Genomic DNA, 22,221 nt, shown 5'->3' on the forward strand with positions numbered 1-22,221 from the left:
CACTTTGATATAAGGGGAAAACTCTTATCCTTTAGCCATTTGATAAGTGAATAACATACTTTTTACAGAAGAAACAATCAAAACTACTTACTAGAATTCAATTAACATTCCAATTCTAAATCTATCTATTAGACTAGAAAACAATTAAAAAAATAAATTAATAAGTTTAAGACATTAACATTTATATCCTCCATATGTTCAACGAGTAATAACAAGAGCTTGACTCTAAAAAATTGTGTATAAACAGTTCATTCCAAAATCCATTGCCACATACATAATTTAACCAATATACTTTTAACTCTTCTCAATATCTAACCATCATCAATGATATACTTTTGACACTTAATAATAAATTCAGGAAGTAATTTCACCATCACCGAAAATTGTTGGTCTTACCACTCCATTGAAATATTGAAACATATTTAAACATGCGCAATATGCAAAAAGCTTTTAAACAAAAATTATCACTGCTTAGCGTTAATACAAATTCATAAGAGATATTTTGGTAGGTTCATACCCACAATAAGTACAATACGTTAAATTAAACCCCTAATAATGTTTACTTTTTTGCAGAACCTCCATAAATACTATTTTTATTAGTACAATGATGCAATCAGCACGTGTAGTTGATAACTTAATTTCAAGTCTAGTTAAATACTGTTGTTTATTCAAAACATTTTCAGATATATTGTTGGCAAACTTATATTTTCTATAGTTACACGAGCACGGTTTTCTATGGTATATTTTGTTGAAAGAATTTATCTTACTTTGACTTCTATCCTTTTTTTTTTATTGTTATCCCGTATCTTGTTGTATCAATATCAGTATGCAGTGTACAATCAAAATTCCTTTCAAGGTTAGAAGACTGTTTAACATCTATCTTCCTCTCTTAAAAAATCTAAGACATTATAAGTGTTCAATTTTTTATCTTCATACTATATTTTCTTTACTTTTTGTAAGTGTATTTCAAATCAACAGAAATATCGTGCACATCTAACGCGATGCCTAGCGGGGAATCTGTTTTGCTTTGTATGTTTTCCTTGACGTTTTAGCCGTTGTTTTCAAATTATATGGCATTGCCAACAAAACCTGGAGCTCTTTTCAAATTTACTTACATCAATTTTTTTTTAAGTCTTCTTTGAGATTTTGCCGTTGTTGTTTTCAATCCATTTTTTTTTTTACATTTTGTTGTAAATACCTATTCACTGCAAATATATATCACCAACATAGTATTGAACATTGTCTTATATTTTTTATTAAAACTAACAAAGCCCCGAAGAAACATTTGAATGAAATTGTTAAAACTGCCCCATGAAAACGACTAAGTATGAATGAAATTAAATTAGTATACAATAATTGCTTTAGTTTCTTGTTTTATAGACCACCGAGCGGATGACTTCCGTTCCCTCTAGTTCCTACTGTAATCATTGTTTTAATCTTTTGATGCTTAAATTAAGTCTTTTGAATAAGTAGTTCTACTTAACGTAGAAGAACTGAAAAAGCAACGCCCAACTAACATAAGTATCTCAGAAAGAGGTTTGGACAAACATATGTTTTATTACTTTTGTTTTAATAAGGTCTTTAGTGTTTTTTTACTGTTTTACTTCTTATTCACTTGCCCTAAAACAGGATAACTTATAATAGATTGCGTATCTACTACTATTATACTCTATAAATGCAAACAAAACGACACGGCTTTTGTAAAGACAGTGGGTTTCGGTAATTTGTATTAAGCACAAGTGTTTCTCACCCGAAGAAAGCTAATATAAACACTCTTTCCCGCGCGGTAACAGCAATGGACAGACTGTTTGGAATTCTGATTTGGTCGATATTGTTCGTATCAATGCACGGACATGTATTGTTTGATGATGGCGATGACACACAGACTTCGGCGTTAAACTTCATTAAAGTCGGGCTACAGCAATACAGGCAAGGGATTGAAAGAATGATGCTGAAAAAGCTTAAGCAAAACGAAGACATTATGGTGAAAATGTTAAACAGTCTGATAGGGACTACCACAAATAGCATTGTTGGCAAAGAAATGGTGTCAACAAGTGCTACAGTGAAGGATTTAAAAAGCATCAAAACAAAGGCACGAACAAAAGATGGTCAGGAAAATACATTGAATCTTACAACTACAGAGTATAGAAGCAACGGTAACTTAAATCGCAAAGGATTCACATATTTGTTAAGATTTATCAATGAAAGTATGTATGCTATCCAAAACGATCAGCGACTCTTTAGGCAGGAAATGTTATCACTCACAACCAGTTTGTATAGGAAGGTTGATGAAAAAATAGGTGATCTACTTTCTGCAACTCAGGCTGAGCAACGACTCTTAAGAAAAGAAATGAAGTTCTCAGGATCCAATGTGTCCGAAAATGTTGATGAGAAAACTAGTCAGACTGAGCAAGAACTTTTGAGTAAAACAATTGAGTCTCTATCAACCAATTTATCTGGAAAGATTGACGAAAGTCTCTCCAACATTCAAACTGAGCAGCAACTCTTTAGACATGAAATCTTGTCCGTTACAGCAAATTTGACTAAAAAAGTAGATACGCTATTAAGTAATCGAGATAATGGCACTTTGAGGAAAGAATTTGATGTACTATCCGACCAATTTCAAAAGGATCTGGCAGCTAAACAATCAGAATTTGACTCCGTTCTCAGTACAGCCAACCAAACAGTTTCTTTATGTACAAAGGAAATAGGAGACAAATTTGATAATTTACAAACAAATCTCGAAAAATTACTCATTGAAGAAACTGTAAAAACTGAAAATTTTACGCTGGTTCTTGGATATAAACTTTCGGAGCTCGAGTTAAGATATTTGGAAGTGCATTCTGATTGTGATGACATCTTAAAAAAATATTCGGGGAAAAGAGAGATAAATGGCGTCTATAATATTATGGGTTTTTTCAATGAGAAAAAAGCCGTGTACTGCGATATGACAACTGACAACGGAGGATGGACGGTAAGCTTTCTCTCTCACACACACTTTTATTTTCTTTCTCTTGATAAGAAATGTTCGCTTTTGAAAGTTTATTTAAAGGTATAAAATAGTTTCTCCTTATTATCCAGTGGCTTACATAGAAAATAGAAAGATTACAATTGAATAAAAGAATATTAGATTAGAGTATGTCCTCACTGGTGTAATTCATATTTCTATCATACTAAATTTTTCATAAAAATTTCATCGGTGAAATCAATCACAATTTTTCAAGTGTTTTCATATTGAGTGCAATCATAGTTTTTCAATAGTAGATATTCACCATTAAGCAATATATTTGTTATCAAGGTAACCAGATAACTTACATATCTAGTTTCATATTTACACGCAGAGATAAACTGTTACACAACAAGTATCAATAAGTTATGAACTTTCTAAGCATTATTGTTGTTTATTTCAACAAATTGTACACCTATTTTATCAAACGCTTTTGAAAAATCAAACCTTGATAAAAACATATATGCACAGAAATTTAAAATGTTCACCGGGATATGAACTATGTTGGTCACGTGAACAATTCCTGTGAAGCTCGAAGGGCTTCTCAGAATGTTTGATCAAGTACCAACCATGTTCATATCCCGGAGAACTTTTAAACATTGCTATTTACTATAATTTACATTTGAAAAAGGCAAATCGTTCAGAATTGTTAAACAGCAATATTAAAAGTTCACCGGGATATGAAGCTGATTGGTCACGTGATCAAATCCTGTGAAGCACGAAGGGCTTTTCAGCAGATTTAATCACGTACCAACCAACTTCATATCCCGGTGAACGTTTTAACATTACTGTTTATTGCTTATATTTACGTTTGAAACACACAAATCGTTCATAACTGTCAAAATTACTGAGATTTTATGTTTACAATAATCCAAGCGACAAGCGATAAGCGCGTGCTATGACCATAGTGACGTCACGAAAAAGTTTATATAGAATTGAACGTTTTCGCTATTCTATAGGTTCATATAAGGAAACATATTTGCAAATGTAATTTTTTTTAATTTCTACGTAACAAAATGTAAAAACTTAGTTGTTTTTGTTTTAATTTTTTTTATCTAGATAGAGAGTAATTTTTCTTTCAATTATTCTGTTTAGTTTTTGACTACGTAACATGCAGGAACAATTTGAACCCTACCTCTGTTGTTAACGGATTAACATCCGTTACTTAATTTAAACTAGGGTGCAAATCATTTTATATACATAATTATACACATTTTACAATTGCCTACATCGTTATGCTGCAGGGGATATGAAATAAAATAACTGAAAAAACTTTATTTATATAAAAGACTTACTCTATGCGGGACTATAACAGCACAAATTATATAATACAGCAACCTTTTAGACTAGGCGCCATGCCTTAAAAGAAAATACAAATGATAACGAATTCAAACAAGAATTAAAATTTCTGATAGACAAAGGGGAATGCTATGTTTTGACAATAAATACATGTCTTTACATCATGGTTTGGGATATCTCCGTGTTGTGACGTACTATTTATAGAAATAAATAAAAAAATCCGGTGTAATTAAAGAAAATAAAATCTTACCCAAATTGTTACCTAACAGCATAGCGCATGTGATAAGAGGGTTCGCTATTAATCTGTAATCATGAGTTCGAATCCAGTTGGGGGATTTTAAAAGTACCTTTAAAAAAAAATTTAAAACATTTTTTTGTTAAATATTTGAAAATTCTAAATATGTGAAAGTATTCATATTATAATAGACTTTAATGCACACTATTACCGACAGATGTCCCATACCAACTTAAGTGTAAAAAGATTTTCAACCTTATTTAAGAAATGAACTCAATGTCTACCCAAGTTATACGAGTATAACCTGAGGCCTGTTCAGCAGAGAGAGCGCCCGCGAGCGCTCGCCAAAACTCCCTATACTCGCAACACAAATTTTGGCGAGCGCTCGCGGGCGCTCTCTCTGCTGAACACGCCTCTGGGTTGGGGCAATTTACACTTTATAATCCGCGAAGTGGACTATAAAAAAGCATTAATTGCTTCAACCCAGGTTATACGAGCATAACTCGGGTAGCTATTGAGTTCATTCGTTATAATTGAATTTTCTATTATTTACTGTACAAATTGAGTCTGTTTTACGTTTAAAATTGATAATAATCTGTTCAAAATTCAAACGTAACGTCAAGCGGATTGGTATGTGTTTGACGTTGGTGCATTGTGACGTGCCTTGTGACGTGCAAACCAGGTTATACATATTTAACTTTTTCTATCCAATCAAATGGCGCGTTACAACCAGAATTAAATTATGTTAGGTTAAACAACCTTTCTATGCAATATTTTTTTTTCAAAATGCGGAACAGATAATTCAGCGGAGAGTCAATGGTTTGGTAGACTTTTACCGTAACTGGGAGGAATACAAGGACGGGTTTGGATTTGCTGATCAGGAGTATTGGATAGGTACTGTCTTGTTCTCTCTCTCTCTCTCTCTCTCTCTCTCTCTCTCTCTCTCTCTGATTACACACACAAGTACTTTGAAGTAGACATTAAAAAGATGCTTGAGTTTCTGATAGACAACATTTATGTAGTTTTGGAAATCAAGTCTTCCAACAATCTGTTGGAATTCCCATGGGTACCAATTGTGCCCCATTGTAAGCAGATCTATTTTTGTGTTCTTATGAAGCATAATTTATTTAAAAGCTTATACGTTATAAAAGATAAATCACTCGCTGTGGCCTTCAACTTAACATTCAGGAATATCGACGACGTATTATCAAGTAACAATTGTTATTTCCTTACTTACGTCGACTCGATATATCCCAGTGAACTTGAAATAAAAGATACCACAGAGTCTGCGTCATCTGTCTCATTTTGGATATTTTACTGGGCATGCACATTGATGGTAACCTAACAACAAAACTTTATAGTAAACGCGATGACATCAATTTTTCTATAGTCAACTTTCCTTACTTATGTAGCAATATATCCACATCACCTGCATATTGTGTTTTTGTCTCTCATTTGATACGATACGCAAGGGCATGCTCTTCGTATGAACATTTTCTAAGAGGAAGCAAGCCACTGACAAAGAAGTTGACAAAACAGGATTTGTCAGCAAATACAATCTTCCACTGGGTTGCATACTGACTGACGTTGTTCATTTTTAGACCATAACTAATCACCTAATTGTCTACGGACTTTTCCAATTTTTCCCAAATACGACAAAGAGCACAAGGCGGGTGCGACCGGTCAGCAGAGGATGCTCACTCCTCCTAGGAATTTGATCCTGCCTCTGGGGTTTTCCAGAGGTCCGTGATTGACCTGCTCTGGACTATTGATTGAATACCGAATTGACCACGGATTTTTCACCGTTTTTCCCGATCATGATATGTTTCCCAAATTACGACATTTTCCACGATAATGACATTTTTACCGATATGACATTGGGCGCACGGCGGGTGTGACCGGTCAGCAGAGGATGCTTACTCCTCATAGGCACCTGATCCTACCTCTATCTATTTGGAGGTCCGTGTTGCTCTGCTTTGAATTTGGATTTCGTTTTACGGATTTTTGAGATGGTTCAGGGTTTGTTATTGTCATTTTTGGGAGTTGAATTTAATCAACTCTCCTATGCAGTTACTCTGGCAATCAGAAACTGAAACAGTGTTTGGACCTAAGCACAAATCATCACCGCTGACAAGACTTAGTTCTTGAAAATAATCGATAAATTCGATGTAATGTACGCTGAAACATTTTTTAAAGGAAACTTATTTATGGATACCTTGGAAAAAGTCAGATTTTAAATAGTAGGAACAATTTAGAAGTTTTTTACAGTCGTATGTATTCCTACGCCAGAGTTCAATATAGTCTCGTTCAACCATCGGCTGTCTCCGTACATCTCCGACAAGCAGAGTCAGTCTATATTTAGAGGTCGCATCATCAAGCTATCACATGATCTGGTATCTCTTACATGTCGGAGATTAACGGAGATAGCCGAGCATCTGATTGAACGAGGCTAGAGTTAATTATTGGTTGGATCCATACAATTTTTGAAATATTTCGAATACCGATACATAACTTGATGAAATAAATTCTATTTTTAAATATTACACAACATGATTCATGAGAGGTTTTCTCGAAATTCTTGTCGAAAAGTCATATTATAAAAATGTGCGTAATTCAAATACAGATTAAAAACTACTTGCCAAGCAAATTAACATATCGATAATTTTAAGTTAAATAATAATCGATAAAATCAACTCCCGTCAGTACTTCAGTACTTTGATTTCATATACCAAAGCTTCACTTTTTAAGCGTTTAGCGTGTGCGCTATAACAAGTCCATAAAAACCACATTCCTCTTCGTTTTCCTTGAGAGGAGTAAGTTCACGTCTGGTACCAACGGGACCACCAAATAACAAGAGGCTTGGGAACGCCCATTCCAGCAACAGTCGCGATAACTTCAAAGTAACCCAGTCCGACCTGCAGGTGGGGACAGCAGTTGGCTAGGGGCGAGGTAATGCCCATCACAACAACAGCCGGAATAGTTAGACACTAGGGTTGGGACCGTCCAAATGGCAAAAGCCTCCACATACAAAAATGATAATCCAGGGACAGTCCTAGTCGTTGTTCCGGTTTGCTGATCCAGTCTGATTGGATCTATAGCAGCTCGGCTACGTTAGGTGAATGAGACATGCTATGCACAATCCAGAGGGCGAAGATGGTATCTCCAGTGCAACCGACTTCCAAGCAAGGGAGTTCCCAGTTGCAGGAACGTAGACATCCCCCAACGCTATCTCAAGATTGCTTCCTGTTATTTTTGGCTTGGCTGGGCTGCCATTACACACATATCGTCACCCTTAGAGACCGCCCTCTGGATCTGGAGCACATACTCCTCACACAATAATAACCTGCCTCAGGGCACCTGGTATCTGTAAGAATCTCCTCGCTGCGACGCACCTGTTGCCCATAATTACCGTCTACTTGGGCAACTTCCTCCACTCCTGGGACATCAGAATCACTGAAGAATAACTCCAGAGAGATTGGCCTCCTGCGTCGCACCCTACGCCTACCGCGTTTCCTCTTGTGCCTAATGCTGAGACAAGGAGTGTCCTTGTCAACAACACACACGACACCGTCACATGCAGGGTTCTTACTCAAACTGGTTTCCTTATCCTGGGTCAGTAAGCACACAGTAAGAAGCTGCTTTCTTGGCGGTAGTCTTGGACCTTTCATCTGCAACTGCTTGGAAGGCACCACGGTTAGGTAGGAAGAGGTCTACAACCTCCTCAGCACTTTCTCCCGTCTTCATCCTGGGGATAGCAGGAAACTCTTGCCGGAATGCCCTCTCTTTCCGCATCTAAAACACTGACTTGTCCTTGGACCCAGGTTCCATCTAGGGCGGCACGTAATCTGGGCCCCAAGCCATGCTGAGTCAATGGCTTCCTTGTGGTTTTTCCCAAACTCTTGCACTCTACTCCTGTGTCTGGCTCTCAGCTTTCTATCTCCTACAACCACACTCCTCACTATATGGTACATGTAGCTAGCGCATGTGGGTCTCCGTCGGGAATGCTTGTAGAACTGCATCCTATCTGAGGCCCCATCGACGGTCCCGGGCCAGACATCCAGGGCATACAGGCCTGCCTCTCAGTACTCTGTCCCATAACACAGACGGGGTATAGCCTGAGTATGAGCATCTGGTAGCTGAGGTAAGTCATGAGTAGCCAAGGTCAGTTCACGGTCTGTTCACTGCTTCAAGGACTTGCCAGTGTTCTTGACTGCAGACTAGAAATTGAGATGGTGAGCCATGTCAGGCGCTGATGAGCCGAATCGCTTATCGAACTTTCTCAGGATGTCGGCGAAGTGTACTTCAGGGCTGGTCTCCAGTAACAGCGTGTAGTACTCAATAGAAGTTCCTTTTAGGGAGAAGCAGAACTCGTCGTGTTGTTTAGTCTCTGTCTATCGCTGGCTCCGTAAAGTATAAAAAAACTTGTGCAGGAATTCCTTCCAGCAGGATCTTCCATCAAAGTGCAGATCCTTATACCTCGGCTTACTCCGGGCTGACGGATAGTGGCAGCTGCTGGGCGGTGCAACAAACTCTTGGAGGTTGTAGCGCGATGCAGGGGTCTGTACATTCATGTGAGCCATAGGTCGCTGCAGGTGTTTACAAGTATTCCGAGGGACAACAAGATGCTGCGGATGGCCGCACGTATTCTGAGGGACAGTAAAACGCTGCAGCAATCCGAGCGTGACTTACATGGACAGTGTTTCTGTGGTGGGGGGCTTATATGTGTTTGCCATTCTCCCTCCACCTTCACCTACAAAACGACAAAGGTGGGAGGGGACCTCAGGTACTGCTACAGATTATCTATCATGCTGATGATCCCAATATCCACCCATTTCAAACGGACCTGCTGAATACCAATTATCTTTGTGGTCACTTCAGGGTTGAGACTGTGGATTAGCAACTTGGACAGGGGGATCCGGATGGGGGAAACCTGGGGTTGTAAATCAACTGCCTGAACTCGTCTATCGTTTTGCTGCCCCTGACCTACATGCATAGACTCTGGTGCAACTCCCTCCGAATTAACAGGTTGATTATCTGAGGACTGGCATCCGGGCCGTGCAGGCCCGGTGGGCATTTGATTACTGGGGGATGAATTCTGCGTTGTAAATGGATCAATGTCCGGCAAATTTGGGGTTTGCCCCTCAGAATCAGGTGGGAATAAAGTGGTAGCCGCAGTACATCCCATTGGCTGATTTGCAAATTGTTTATCCCTGAGAGTCGGTGTTTCCCCCGGGGTAGGGGCCACATGGGACCATTGTGACATGGGACCCCTAAATAGTCCCTAGGTCGAACAAAATTCCTAACACCAGCTTGCTAACTTATACCCATGGCTGTCGAGCAAACAAAACCTATAGTATCATCCCTCCCCCTCTCAAACTACCAAAACATTAGGAGGTCCGATATAATCACGGGGGGGGGGGGGGAGGGGGTGCTCTCTCTGCATAGCCTACCCTAACATGACCAGTTGTGTCTAAGTATGTGGGTTGCTAAACAATATCCACGGAATTTTGCCTGTACATACAGCCGGGCCTAATACCCCGTGGCAACTCGCCCCTATCCTGAGCCATAGACATATATTGGGGTGATCTTTTATCCAACCCCAACGCAGACGTACAGAGGCTCTTCAAATGAAATTAACTAAAAACTAACCTGGAATGCTGATCACGCAGTGACCCGGGTAAACAGCTTGACCTGCCGGTCGCCTCGTCTAGCACATGTCATGCATCTTCTCTAGCTGACTGCAGACGGTAGAATGGTCCTCGTGCAGATTTCTGCGTGATGACGTCACGGCCTATAGTTAGCTTCTACATATATTGAAAAGAATTTGCAAACACACATTTCTAATTACATTATTGTGACTACATACAGTGTTTTGAATTTCTTGTTTAATTTGAGGGGTCCTCCACACACCCGGAAAAAGTTCTGCCTACCAGCCCATCCTTCTAAATTACTTTATGATATGGATTTTAGAATGTGTTCGACTTGAAAATGACCCAAAAGATCTCGCATTTGAGGGAAAAAATCAAGTTTTAAAATTTTACCGCTGTTCATGAAAAATAATGGTGGTATAAACTGTTTCGAAATGCGCTAAAATCGCCATGTTGTGACGTACTGTCATAAAAAGTAGAAGTCACGGGGTGTCGAGGGTCCTTAAGCGATTATCTTAACGTGTTAAATTGATCAAATGGCTAAATTTTTAAAGATATACAGCAGGCAAATATTAAGGGGGCACTGGGGGTTAATTCGGTGCATACTCTCCAAACATAAAATACATATATATCCAACGTTACAAACTTACACAGTCAAGGTACTCGACACTGACCATGGACCGCTTTCTTTTTTGAAAATAAAAATAAAAATTCTGGATTTGGCATGAGCAGATTAAGACTTCTATTGTTTAATCAAATAAATATACAGAGATAAGAAATCGACGGTATTATGAAAGTCATGAAATTAACGTTGAGTTTTTTTAAGGTAATGACATGCTACATAGATTGACATCACTGAAGCCCCAGGAACTGCGAGTTGATATGGAGAGATTTAATGGAGAGAAAGCCTATGCTGTTTACTCTAATTTTTCTGTCGGGGACGAGGCTAGTAAATATCAGCTTCAGGTGAATGGATACAGTGGGAATGCAGGTAACAATTATACAGAACACTGTGCCGGATAATTATGCCAGTGCCAAGGTGGCATTTTTGCACCCGCTTAAGTTGCATATATCGAAAAATTTAAATATGCCATATGATAGACCATTGCTTAAAGAGTTAACAATCACCTTTGTTATCAGTGTATCTCACCTGTCAGGTAAGATATTTAATTTTTCCCATAGGAAAATCAATATTCCTATAGGTAATTTGAAATTTCCTATCGGAATACAAGAATTTCCTATAGGAATTTCATTTCCGATAGGATTTGATAAAATCCGATAGGAAAACTTAATATCCTATAGGAAAACTACATGTCTGAATCAATTTCCTACAGGAATTACCATTCTCCTATAGGAAATATAATTCCTACAGGACTTTTAAAAAATCCTATAGGATTGTCAATATTTCCTGTAGGAGAGTCAATTCTCAGTTAGGTAAAGTTAGCTACTAGTAACTGGCTACTAGTAACTGGCTACGAGAAGTAAGAAAAGCTAGCTATTAGTAACTGGCTACGAGATGAAAGGAACTTGGCTTCTAGTTAGTTCTTACTGGCCATGTGAGAACACATTCCAAGGATTTCTTTTTGTGTTCTTACGATGTACATTGCACTATATCACTGTCAATTTTCAATATATCTCAAGTAGCTGTATACATAAACTAAAGATATATGCCCGACTTGCTAATATCAACATTCTGTCATGTCATCCACATAATATTACGACACAATTACTCAGATATTTCTCTTTATGTAGTCAGCAACTTGTGCATTTAGTTACAAATATTTTTATCTTTTTGCTGTTTTGTCTGTATATGTCAAGTAGCTGTATATATAGATTGAAGATATATGCAAGTCTTGCTAATATCAACATTCTGTCAAGTCATCCACATAATATTACGACACAATTACTCAGATATCTCTCTTTATGTAGTCAGCTACTTGTGCATTTTGTTATAAATATCTTTATTTTTTGGCTGTTTTGTCAATATATCTCAAGTAGCTGAATATATAGATTGACGATATATGCCAGACATGCTAATATCAACATTCTGTCAAGTCATCCACATAATATTACGACACAATTACTCAGGTATCTCCTTTTATGTGGTCAGCTACTTGTGCATTTTGTTACAAATATCTTTATTTTTGGCGGTTTTGTCAATATATCTCAAGTAACTGAATATAGATTGCTGATATTTACAAGTCTTGTTTATTTTAATATTATGTTAGGACATCCACATGATATTACGACATGATTACTCATTTATCTTTCTCAATGCCGTCGGCTACTAGTGCATTTTGTTATAAAACTTCCATTTTTAACAGTTTAGTTGATAAACCTCAAGTAGCTGTGTAAAAAGAATGAAGATATCTACTAGTGTGGTTATTTTAAACATTCTATAAGGTCACCAACATGATATTATGACACAATTACTTAGATATCCCTTTAAATCTCGTCAGCTTTTAAAACATTTTGTTAAAAGTATTTCTATTTTTTAGGATTTTGTCATCATTTTTCAAGTAGATGTATGTATAGATTGCTCATATTAAACAGTCTTGCTTATTTCAACGTTCTATTAGGTCATTCACATGATATTACGGCACAACTACTCAGCTATCATTCATAATCTCGTCAGGTACTATTGCATTTCGTTACAGATATCTCCATTTTTAACACTTTCCATGTTACTCAAGTTGCTGTACATATAGATTAAAGATTAAAGCTATATAGTTTTTAATTTAAATTTTGACGAACAAACAAAAACATTTATAATCATAAAAACTGTAAAAATTGTATCTCTAAGGTTATGGGGGAGGGGGGGGGGGCATAGTTTACTTATAATTTCAATTTCACTGGTTATTTTCTTTCATTCACTTCATCTTTTTACGTGCATACGAAAAACGCATGGGGAGAAACTCTATGTTAAATCCCTTTTTAATTGAAAAAAGTTTGCTGAGAGGAAAAGTCTCTCTCCTTTGAAGCTACGAGTACAAAAGAGGAATACATTATAAACATTGAAACGCTTGCGTTTACAGCTTCAAATTTCTGCTTAGGATTTTATCTTTCCTAAAACACAGGTTTCTAACCGAACTATTTTCAATGCACATTTATACGCACTACTATACGGAGCAGATATGTATGGAAATATATGTTTCTTATAAAACAAAGCATACATGTGCAAAAAATAGCATACACTTTTTTGTCTCGACTAAATTTTAAATAACCGACTTTACAGACAGCAGATTCCAGTGAGAGTAAATCCGGAACGAAACTGTATAAGGATTCATTGTCTGACGTCATGACGTCAGGCATATCTAAGGTTTAAAAGTTGCATTCTCCAAAACAGTGCAGACAATGAGACAAGCAATATCATGATTATTCACAAAAAAAGATTAACCGATGCATGTTCAAAATGTCAGCATAAACACCCACAATTGATGAAAATGTTATATGGCATGTAATAACAACAGCGAGCAAAAGTTTTCAAGTAAAAGGGATGTCCACCATGCAGTGCACGTGTGTAATCCTGATTTAAACATAGATCAAAATTCCATTATATTTGAACGATGGAAAAGAGGGAGGGGGTAATCGCAACAAGTTGTAACATATTGTCTATTACGGTACAATGTTAGTAACAATTGGTGTTGGATTAACATTATTACAAAAGAGTCATCAGTTTTGATTAAAACAAATATATATTTATACAGCTGAAATGTTTCTTGAAGGAACTTAATCGCCGAAACGGGGTGTGACCCGATTTTCGTTCAGTTGGGCGATTTCAGTAATCTTGAAAAAGGATCATAACTCGCGTGTCTTACTAAATGTACATTACTACATTTAACAATAACTAATCAAGTGTGTTTCTTAATTCGTTAGATTCCTTCCAAAACATCCGATCCGAAGTAAATATACATGTATGTAGCTGTTACAAAACAAATGTCAAAAAATTCATCTGACCCCCTCCCCATGGATCATGAGTTCATTCGTTGCGTGAACGGTAATAGCAGGATTTCGCGCCATAATGTCTCATTCATAGTTTTTGCGCACCGATTAGTTGACGTTGTCCGTTAGGATCATGCGAATACCCAAGAGCACACCATGTGTTTACATCACAGGCACGTAGCATCGGGGTTTGGGGTGAGGGGGCTGTTTCCCCCTCCCCACTTTTTTGGTAGCTGGCACTTTTCTTAACTTTATATGATAAATGGAAATATCATGGATTTGCCCTCCCCCTCCACTTTTGTAGGAGCATGCCATAAATGAAACTGCGAATAAGGAATGATTTGATTTGAACATATTTTATTGTGTAAATTACACAAAAGGATTGGAAACAAGTTTTTACAACTTACAAGTTCCCCTCCTAATGCTAATACATACAATATACAATTATCATAGTATTATTACATGTAACTTATAGTTATTGACTTTTATTATAATTAAATTCATAGACATGCATTTACAAAGTACTTGCGAATATATAGTAGATAACGTTAATATTCAGTATAAAAAGCAAAAAGGAATTTAAATATTTAATCTTCCAGACTCTTTATTATGAACTTTTGAACTGCTAAAAAATAAAGAAGTTTGTATTGTAAGACTATATTGACAAAACCGCCAAAAATAAAGATATTTGTAACGAAATGCACAAATAGCTGACTACATAAAGAGAGATATCTGAGTAATTGTGTCGTAATATTATGTGGATGACTTGACAGAATGTTGATATTAGCATGTCTGGCATATATCTTCAATTTATATATTCAGCTACTTGAGATATATTGACAAAACAGCCAAAGAAGAATGATATTTGTAACAAAATGCACAAGTAGCTGACTACATAAAGAGAGATATCTGAGTAATTGTGTCGTAATATTATGTGGATGACTTGACAGAATGTTGATATTAGCATGTCTGGCATATATCTTCAATCTATATATTCAGCTACTTGAGATATATTGACAAAACCGCCAAAAAATAAAGATATATGTAACGATATGCACAAGTAGCTGACTACATAAAGAGAGATATCTGAGTAATTGTGTGATCATATTATGTGGATGACTTGGCAGAATGTTGATATTAGCAAGTTGGGCATATATCTTCAGTCTATATATACAGCTATTTGAGATATATTGACAATTGACAGTGATATAGTGCAATGTACATCGTAAGAAGACAAAATGAAATTCTTGGAATGTGTTCTCACATGGACAGTAAGAAGTAACTAGAAGCCAAGTTTCTTTCATCTCGTAGCCAGATACTAGTAGCTAGCTTTTCTTACTTCTCGTAACCAGGTACTAGTAACCAGTTACTAGTAGCCAACTTTTATTTAATCTCGTAGCCAGCTACTAGTAGCTAGCTTTTCTTACTTCTTGTAGCCAGTTTCTAGTAGCTAACTTTACCTATCTTCAATTCTCCTATGGAAATTATCATTTTCCGATAGGATATTAATTTTGAAAGGTAAATATCTCACCTGTAAGGTGAAACACACTAAAACAACACTGATTATATACTCTCTAGACAATGGTATCATTTGGTATACATGGAGTTTTCCGAAACTGCATCTTAAGCGGGTGCAAAATTGCCACCTTGGCACTGGCATAATTATCCGGCACAGTGTTACAGTGTCTATCTTTCAGAACTTTAATACTTTCCTGCACTTTGACTGACCAAGTAAAATTAAAACAAAGTAAGTCGCCACTTAATCATGATGAGAAATTTTTCATTGGTCATTTTTTGTAGCAATTCAAATTGTCAAGTATAGTTATTGATGACAACTATTTTCATTTGAGATACATATATTAGTTTTATAATTCCACTTTTTAAGTTGATTGTTCTATGGACATAAATCACGAATCATAACCAGTGCAACTGTATGGAATAGTTTGGATTACGGCAAAAACAGCTGTCATATTAACGACAATGATCAGGAATGGTTTGATTCGATATTAAGACTTATTTTCTTAAATCATACAAAGTGTTGGAAAAGAGTGTTTGTTAAACAAAACTTCAATCTGATATTTAAGAAATAAACAACGTTATTTAGTGAACCTGGCGTTATGAATAGCAATTGCTCTGTTGGCATATTCCATGATGCGCTAGCGCATCATGGAAAATACGCCAGCAGAGTAGTTGCTATTCATAACGCCATGTTTACTAAATAATCGTTGTTTATTACTTATATTTGCACTTTACCACTCGCAAATACCCTGTATTAGCCCAGACCTTGACATTTAGCTATTGCATCAAAAATAAACATTCAGACTTTAATGTATCTTTTTAATTCACATAGATTTGTTAACAAAATCAATGATATGTTATAGCAGTAATTCCTTTAAAATGTCATTTTAACTTAAAGACATGTTTGAATTAAATACATCAATTTTTTGAGTTTTGGAGAAAACACATGGAAATGAATATGACTTCACACCTTTATGACGTCAGGGTATACAGACAAAGCAATTGCGATTATGGAAAAATAATTGCAGTTCCTCGGTATGGACTTATAGTGGGAAAGAACAATGGATATGCAAATATACTAGTATACATCTATGTATAAGTATTTCAATACCATTCATATTGATTGTTCTATCTATTGAAATAATTCACACAATGATGTACAACTAATGTGATTGTAGGGGATGGCCTGGATTACCACAACAACATGAAGTTCTCTACACTGGACCAGGATAACGACAGGAACAGCGGCGTTAACTGTGCCACCTTGTACAGATCGACGGGGTGGTTCCAAAACTGTTACAACGCCAACCCTAATGGACAGTACACCGACTCTGAGAAAACTGATAGAAGCTACATTGAATGGCATCCATGGAAAGGCTCGTATATATCTTTGAAATCAATACAGCTGATGATTCGTCCCCGAGCCTGACACCGAAATGTAACGTTATCCTCATTATGTTGACAAATGTAGCAGTTCTCTCTCTGTGTATTTACTTTATTTATCTGCATGTTTTTGTTTGTCAATAGACTATCAGATACTTTTGCACCATATGTAAATATTTAAACTACTGTTTATTATTTATAAATATATGTATTTTAAATTAATTGTATTTTGCTTTGATTTATAATTATCATGATGTAAAAGAAATGTTTGAATCATTTTGTTTAGTTTGTATAAATTATTAAACATTACGATGATACTTCCAATATTGAATGTTACCGGTTCTTTCAGAGTACTTATATTCATTTGAAATTAGAGATCACTTTTGTACAAACAATTACAAATAAAATAGTCAGTTTTCCATATTTAGGATGAATCTAATAATACATATTCGAAAATCCCCTTCATATTTTCTTTTATTTGTATTCAATGTCTTTAACCTTTATACATGCTTCTTCGTCACGTGTATTCTGACATAAATCTTTGTCAAGTAATAAACTGTTTGTTAACATTACTTCGTGTGTTTGAGTTACTCTACTCATTAACAGAATTGTTGTCTGCTATAGTTTATGTTTATTTCAAAACTTATACCACACAATATTTAAATATTTTGTTGAAATCTATGGTAAGGTTTTGCTGACATTTCTTATCATATTTACATACAGTAACTAGCTATAGTTATAATAATGTAGCAATGAGCAAGTATTCACGATACATTGAGATGCTCACTTTACATTTAATTCGGGGCCGAGTTTCACAAAAAATCTTAATATATCGTATAATATAATTAATATAAATTATAACTACGGAATTTCCTATGATGAAACAGATGTAAAATTTGAATATAAGCACCCAAGCTTAACAGAGCAGAGATGGGACTTTTAAGTTAACTGTAATAAAAACCCGTGTTTTGTACAAAAGTTGACCTGAAATAAAAATCATAAACAAATGAATTTCAGATGAAACAGGCAAACAATAGCAATAGGCGATAAAATGGATTAAAAAAGCAATGGAAGATCCAGGATTTTTTTTCCGGAAACAGGGATGTTCATCACTAGCCACCCCCCACCCCCCATCAAAGAACGACCCTTTCCTTCAAGAAAACACATTTTTTTTTCTTTAAAAAATACAGATATTGTTGATGGATAAGGCAGATCATTCAGTCATTATATTATTGAGGAGTCATTACCTATTCACGTTTTTGTTACTTAAGGAAAGGATCCATTGATTCTCTGGCAGTTCAATGTCTATTTATAAAAAAAATCACACAGGGTGTTAGCTATGACTATGACAGACCTGATAAGCGCATAATCGAAAGTAAATAAAACATGAGGATGTCCAAGTACATGTAGAATAGTAGGCAGATCAATCGTTTCTCAACAATACATGTAGAATAGTGGAAAATACGGTCCATGGGCCACACCGCTCACCTGAGCAACAATAGACATAATAAAATCAACTTTCTGGAGAAATATATACAAAATATCAAAACAATTTAGTATTTGTATGTGGATCCTGTATATAAAAAATATCCCGTTCATATTTGTATGTTTATCATTGCGCCCCTGTAAAGGGTGATTTTACACTTCATATCACATAATGAGCAATGCAGTTCTCGAGAAGATCTTAAACAACTGTTTATATATGGGTTATAAACCTACATCAAACGTTGAACCCCTTGTGAGGCCTACGAATTGTCCAGAGTCCAGTGTTAAACCCGTACAGGCTACCATAGGTAGAACTCTTTTGTCAAGTGAGGTAATTTTATATCTTGCTACGTTATTCTGTTTATTTGGCGGTAAGCACATGGTGCAGCGAAGTCAGGAAAACCCTCATATATTACGAAAATAAGGCACAAGGAGGTAAATACATTTATGTTTTGTGTAAAGATCATTTGCTTATTCTAATATTAATTTTCAATACATGTATATTGAATTCTGTGTAATTGTTTACAGTTTCACGGTGAAGTTTGGTACTGTTGGTCACTGCGGTGGGAATACCCGTATTTTTGTTCTACATTAAACATGTTAAACTTCATCAGTCAAAACCAAGTCAACCTAGTTTTATCTACGGGAAGGTCGATCCATAACCGCATATCTCTGCCGTAACATCCAGAGTCAAAACAATTTTTAAGAATCAACAATATGTCAAAATGCCTGCATATAAGTAAAACCATACATATAAAATTACACTTGAGTTTCTGGAAATAATTTAAATTTTTTTCTTTGTAAACTGAATCCCCGATGTGGCCCCACCCTACTCCTCAAGATTTTGATTTGAACGACGAATCTGAATCTACTTTATTTGAGGTTGCCTTCACTAAATTACAGCTTTTCTAGACAATCGGCTTTTTTAGAAGATGCTTCCACACAAGTTTCAGCTTTCCCGGCTGATTAGTTTCTAAGAAGATTTTTTTTTCAAAGATTTACTCTATATATTTCTATGTACATATTTGAACCCCATACACTTTGGCCTCACCCTTCCCCGTGGGTCTTCATTTTCACAGTATTGAATCTACCCTACCTGAGAAAGTTTTTATACAAGTTACAGCTTTCCCGGGTGACCAGTTTCTGAGAAGATTTTTAAAGATTTACTACATGTACATATTCCTAAAATGTAAAAATTCCATCCCCCATTATGGCCCTATTCTACCCCTGTGGGACACGCTTTTCGAACCTTTAAATCTACACTACCTGATGATGATACCACACAAATTTTTTGGCTTTCCTGGCTGGTTAGTTTTTGATAAGATTTTTAGAGATTCTTTCTTTATAATCTTATGTACAAAATTGAATCCCTATTGTGACCCCACCCTACCCCCTGGTGTCATGAAATTCACAACTTAAATTTACCTTACCTGAAGATGCATCCACACAAGTCTCAGTTTTTCTGGCCAATTATTTGGTGAGGAGAAGATTTTTGAAGAATTTTCTATATATTATATTCTTTTTTTTTAAATTTCACCTCCCCATTGTGCCCCTATCCTACCCCCGGGGATCATGATTCTCACAACTTTGAATTTACATTACCCGAGGATGCTACCACAAAAATTTCAGATTTCCTGGCAAATTAGTTTCTGTGAAAAGAATTTTTTAGTTTTCTTCTATGTTTTTCTATGCAAAAAGTCGACCCCCCCACACACACACACTGTCGCACCACAATACCCCCGAAGGTCATGATTTTCCCAACTTTGAATCTACACTACGTGAGGATACTTAATAGTAATGATAATTATGTCCTTTTTTTCATACATGATAGCACAATTAGTTTACAAAACTAGTTCACATTGTGGTCCTGAAAACGAATTTACAGACAGCAACTATATACAGAAACTGACAAAGCATATAAAACAGGTATTTCTGAGAGAAAAAAATATATATACATTATATGTGATATAAACTACGTGTAATTGCCTAAAATATAAGTTTTAGCTTTTCCTGGTCATATGGCTCTTGAGAAGATTTTTTGAAAATTTTTCAATTTTTTTTTTCAATAATTCCTTATTATTTCCCCTTGTAAAAGGTGTGGTCCCTAATTTTCACAACTTTGAGACCTACTTGCCTAAGGGTGCTTTGTGCCGAGTTTGGTTGAAATTGGCCAATGGTTCTGGAAAAGATGTTGAAAAAGTAAAAAGTTTACAGACAGAATGCTCACATGAGCTTTTAGTTCAGGTGAGCTTAAAACCAGTCCATTATTTCATAGGTGAAAATGTAAAATTAGTTCGTACCTATCTATCTACCGTATGTCTCAAACCAGCTATAATATTGTATTTAGTGGGAACAAAATTACTTGTATCACTTAGCAAATTAGAACCAAATAGAAATAGACAACTGGAACCATGACGATTCAGTACAGGTACAGGTTACTTCTACCTGTCAGACAGGTAAATGTACGAGTCTTCTGTGGCAGAACCAGTGATTGACACATAACGCTTATTATAAAATCAAGGAAGAAAGTCCTTATTAATAACCAAAAGTTTGTCTATGTACGTTCAAGTCTGTGTCCATTTATACATAATGTCCAATTAAATATAAATAAATGAAGACAAAATTACTGGGATCTAGACACAAACATATATATTTTGTTTATACAAAACATGTTTAGACAGGTATTAAAAATATATTAAACATACATTTTTAGAATCAATTAGAGATAACAATAACCACTGCCTGCTAGATTCCAATTTACATTTTATTTAAACTTGACTACTAGATGTGACTAGAATATAATAAAACACTCCATCTCAAGCAAAATATACTGGTCAACTAAATACAGCAAGCAAATCATGATTTGTCATTCCAATGCAACGGACATTGGCAAAAAACCATTCCGTTGAAAGAATTATCTAGCTGTTAAGAGGGTAGGGGTGCAAAGATCAATACAACTGTATAAGGTTATATAGTTAGCAGAAGGAGTTAAGGGGATATTCAACATTTTCCTAAAAATGAATAATAAAAAACCAAAATTTTTACCCCTCCCCATATCCGTGTAAGAAGGTAGGAATACAAAGATTAATACAACTGTATAAGGTTATATATTAATAAGCCAAAGAAGATAAGGAGATGCTCAATTGAAATGTTCTTAAAATGAATAATAAACATCTATACCCTCTCCCCGCCCACCTCACATCCATGTGGTGCTAATGTGCCACGCAAGAGCCGGTTTATGTTAATCTAACATTTTTGCATTTTCCAAATCTTTGTGACCTTTGAGAAGTTTATATATCTCCTTCATAGCATTGAAATTTGATACAACAACATTCACATCCTCCATGTGTTTAAAGGGGAGTAAGCAGACACTACAAACTGTGTAACACATACGTATATGACATTCACACCTGTGTAACACATACGTATAGGACATTCACACCTGTGTAACACATACGTATGAACAATCACACATGTGTAACACATCCGTATAGGACATTCACACCTGTGTAACACATACGTATAGGACATTCACACCTGTGTAACACATCCGTATAGGACATTCACACCTGTGTAACACATACGTATAGGACATTCACACCTGTGTAACACATACGTATAGGACAATCACACCTGTGAAACACATACATATAGGACATTCACACCTGTGTAACATATACATATAGGACATTCACACCTGTGTA

The 22,221-nt window shown here is 35.9% G+C and overlaps 1 protein-coding gene across 2 annotated transcripts; it reads left to right on the plus strand.

The window, feature by feature from the left end:
* The first annotated feature begins 1,603 nt into the window (after nt 1-1,603).
* On the plus strand, nt 1,604-17,250 carry LOC105325391 (fibrinogen C domain-containing protein 1-B). Of its 2 annotated transcripts, none has more exons than XM_066077981.1 (4): nt 1,604-2,974; nt 5,339-5,435; nt 11,016-11,180; nt 16,017-16,127. In XM_066077981.1, the coding sequence occupies exons 1-4, from the start codon at nt 1,796-1,798 to the stop codon at nt 16,049-16,051; spliced, it is 1,476 nt and encodes a 491-aa protein (XP_065934053.1). In that variant the 5' UTR covers nt 1,604-1,795; the 3' UTR covers nt 16,052-16,127. The 2 variants fall into 2 exon arrangements, with proteins under 2 accessions (XP_065934053.1, XP_065934052.1); XM_066077980.1 differs by lacking the exon at nt 16,017-16,127 and adding an exon at nt 16,828-17,250 and having other exon boundaries at nt 1,607-2,974.
* Nucleotides 17,251-22,221: the final 4,971 nt, after the last annotated feature.

The sequence above is a fragment of the Magallana gigas genome, chromosome 3 (genome assembly GCF_963853765.1).
Source record: "Magallana gigas chromosome 3, xbMagGiga1.1, whole genome shotgun sequence".
NCBI lineage: Eukaryota > Metazoa > Mollusca > Bivalvia > Ostreida > Ostreidae > Magallana > Magallana gigas.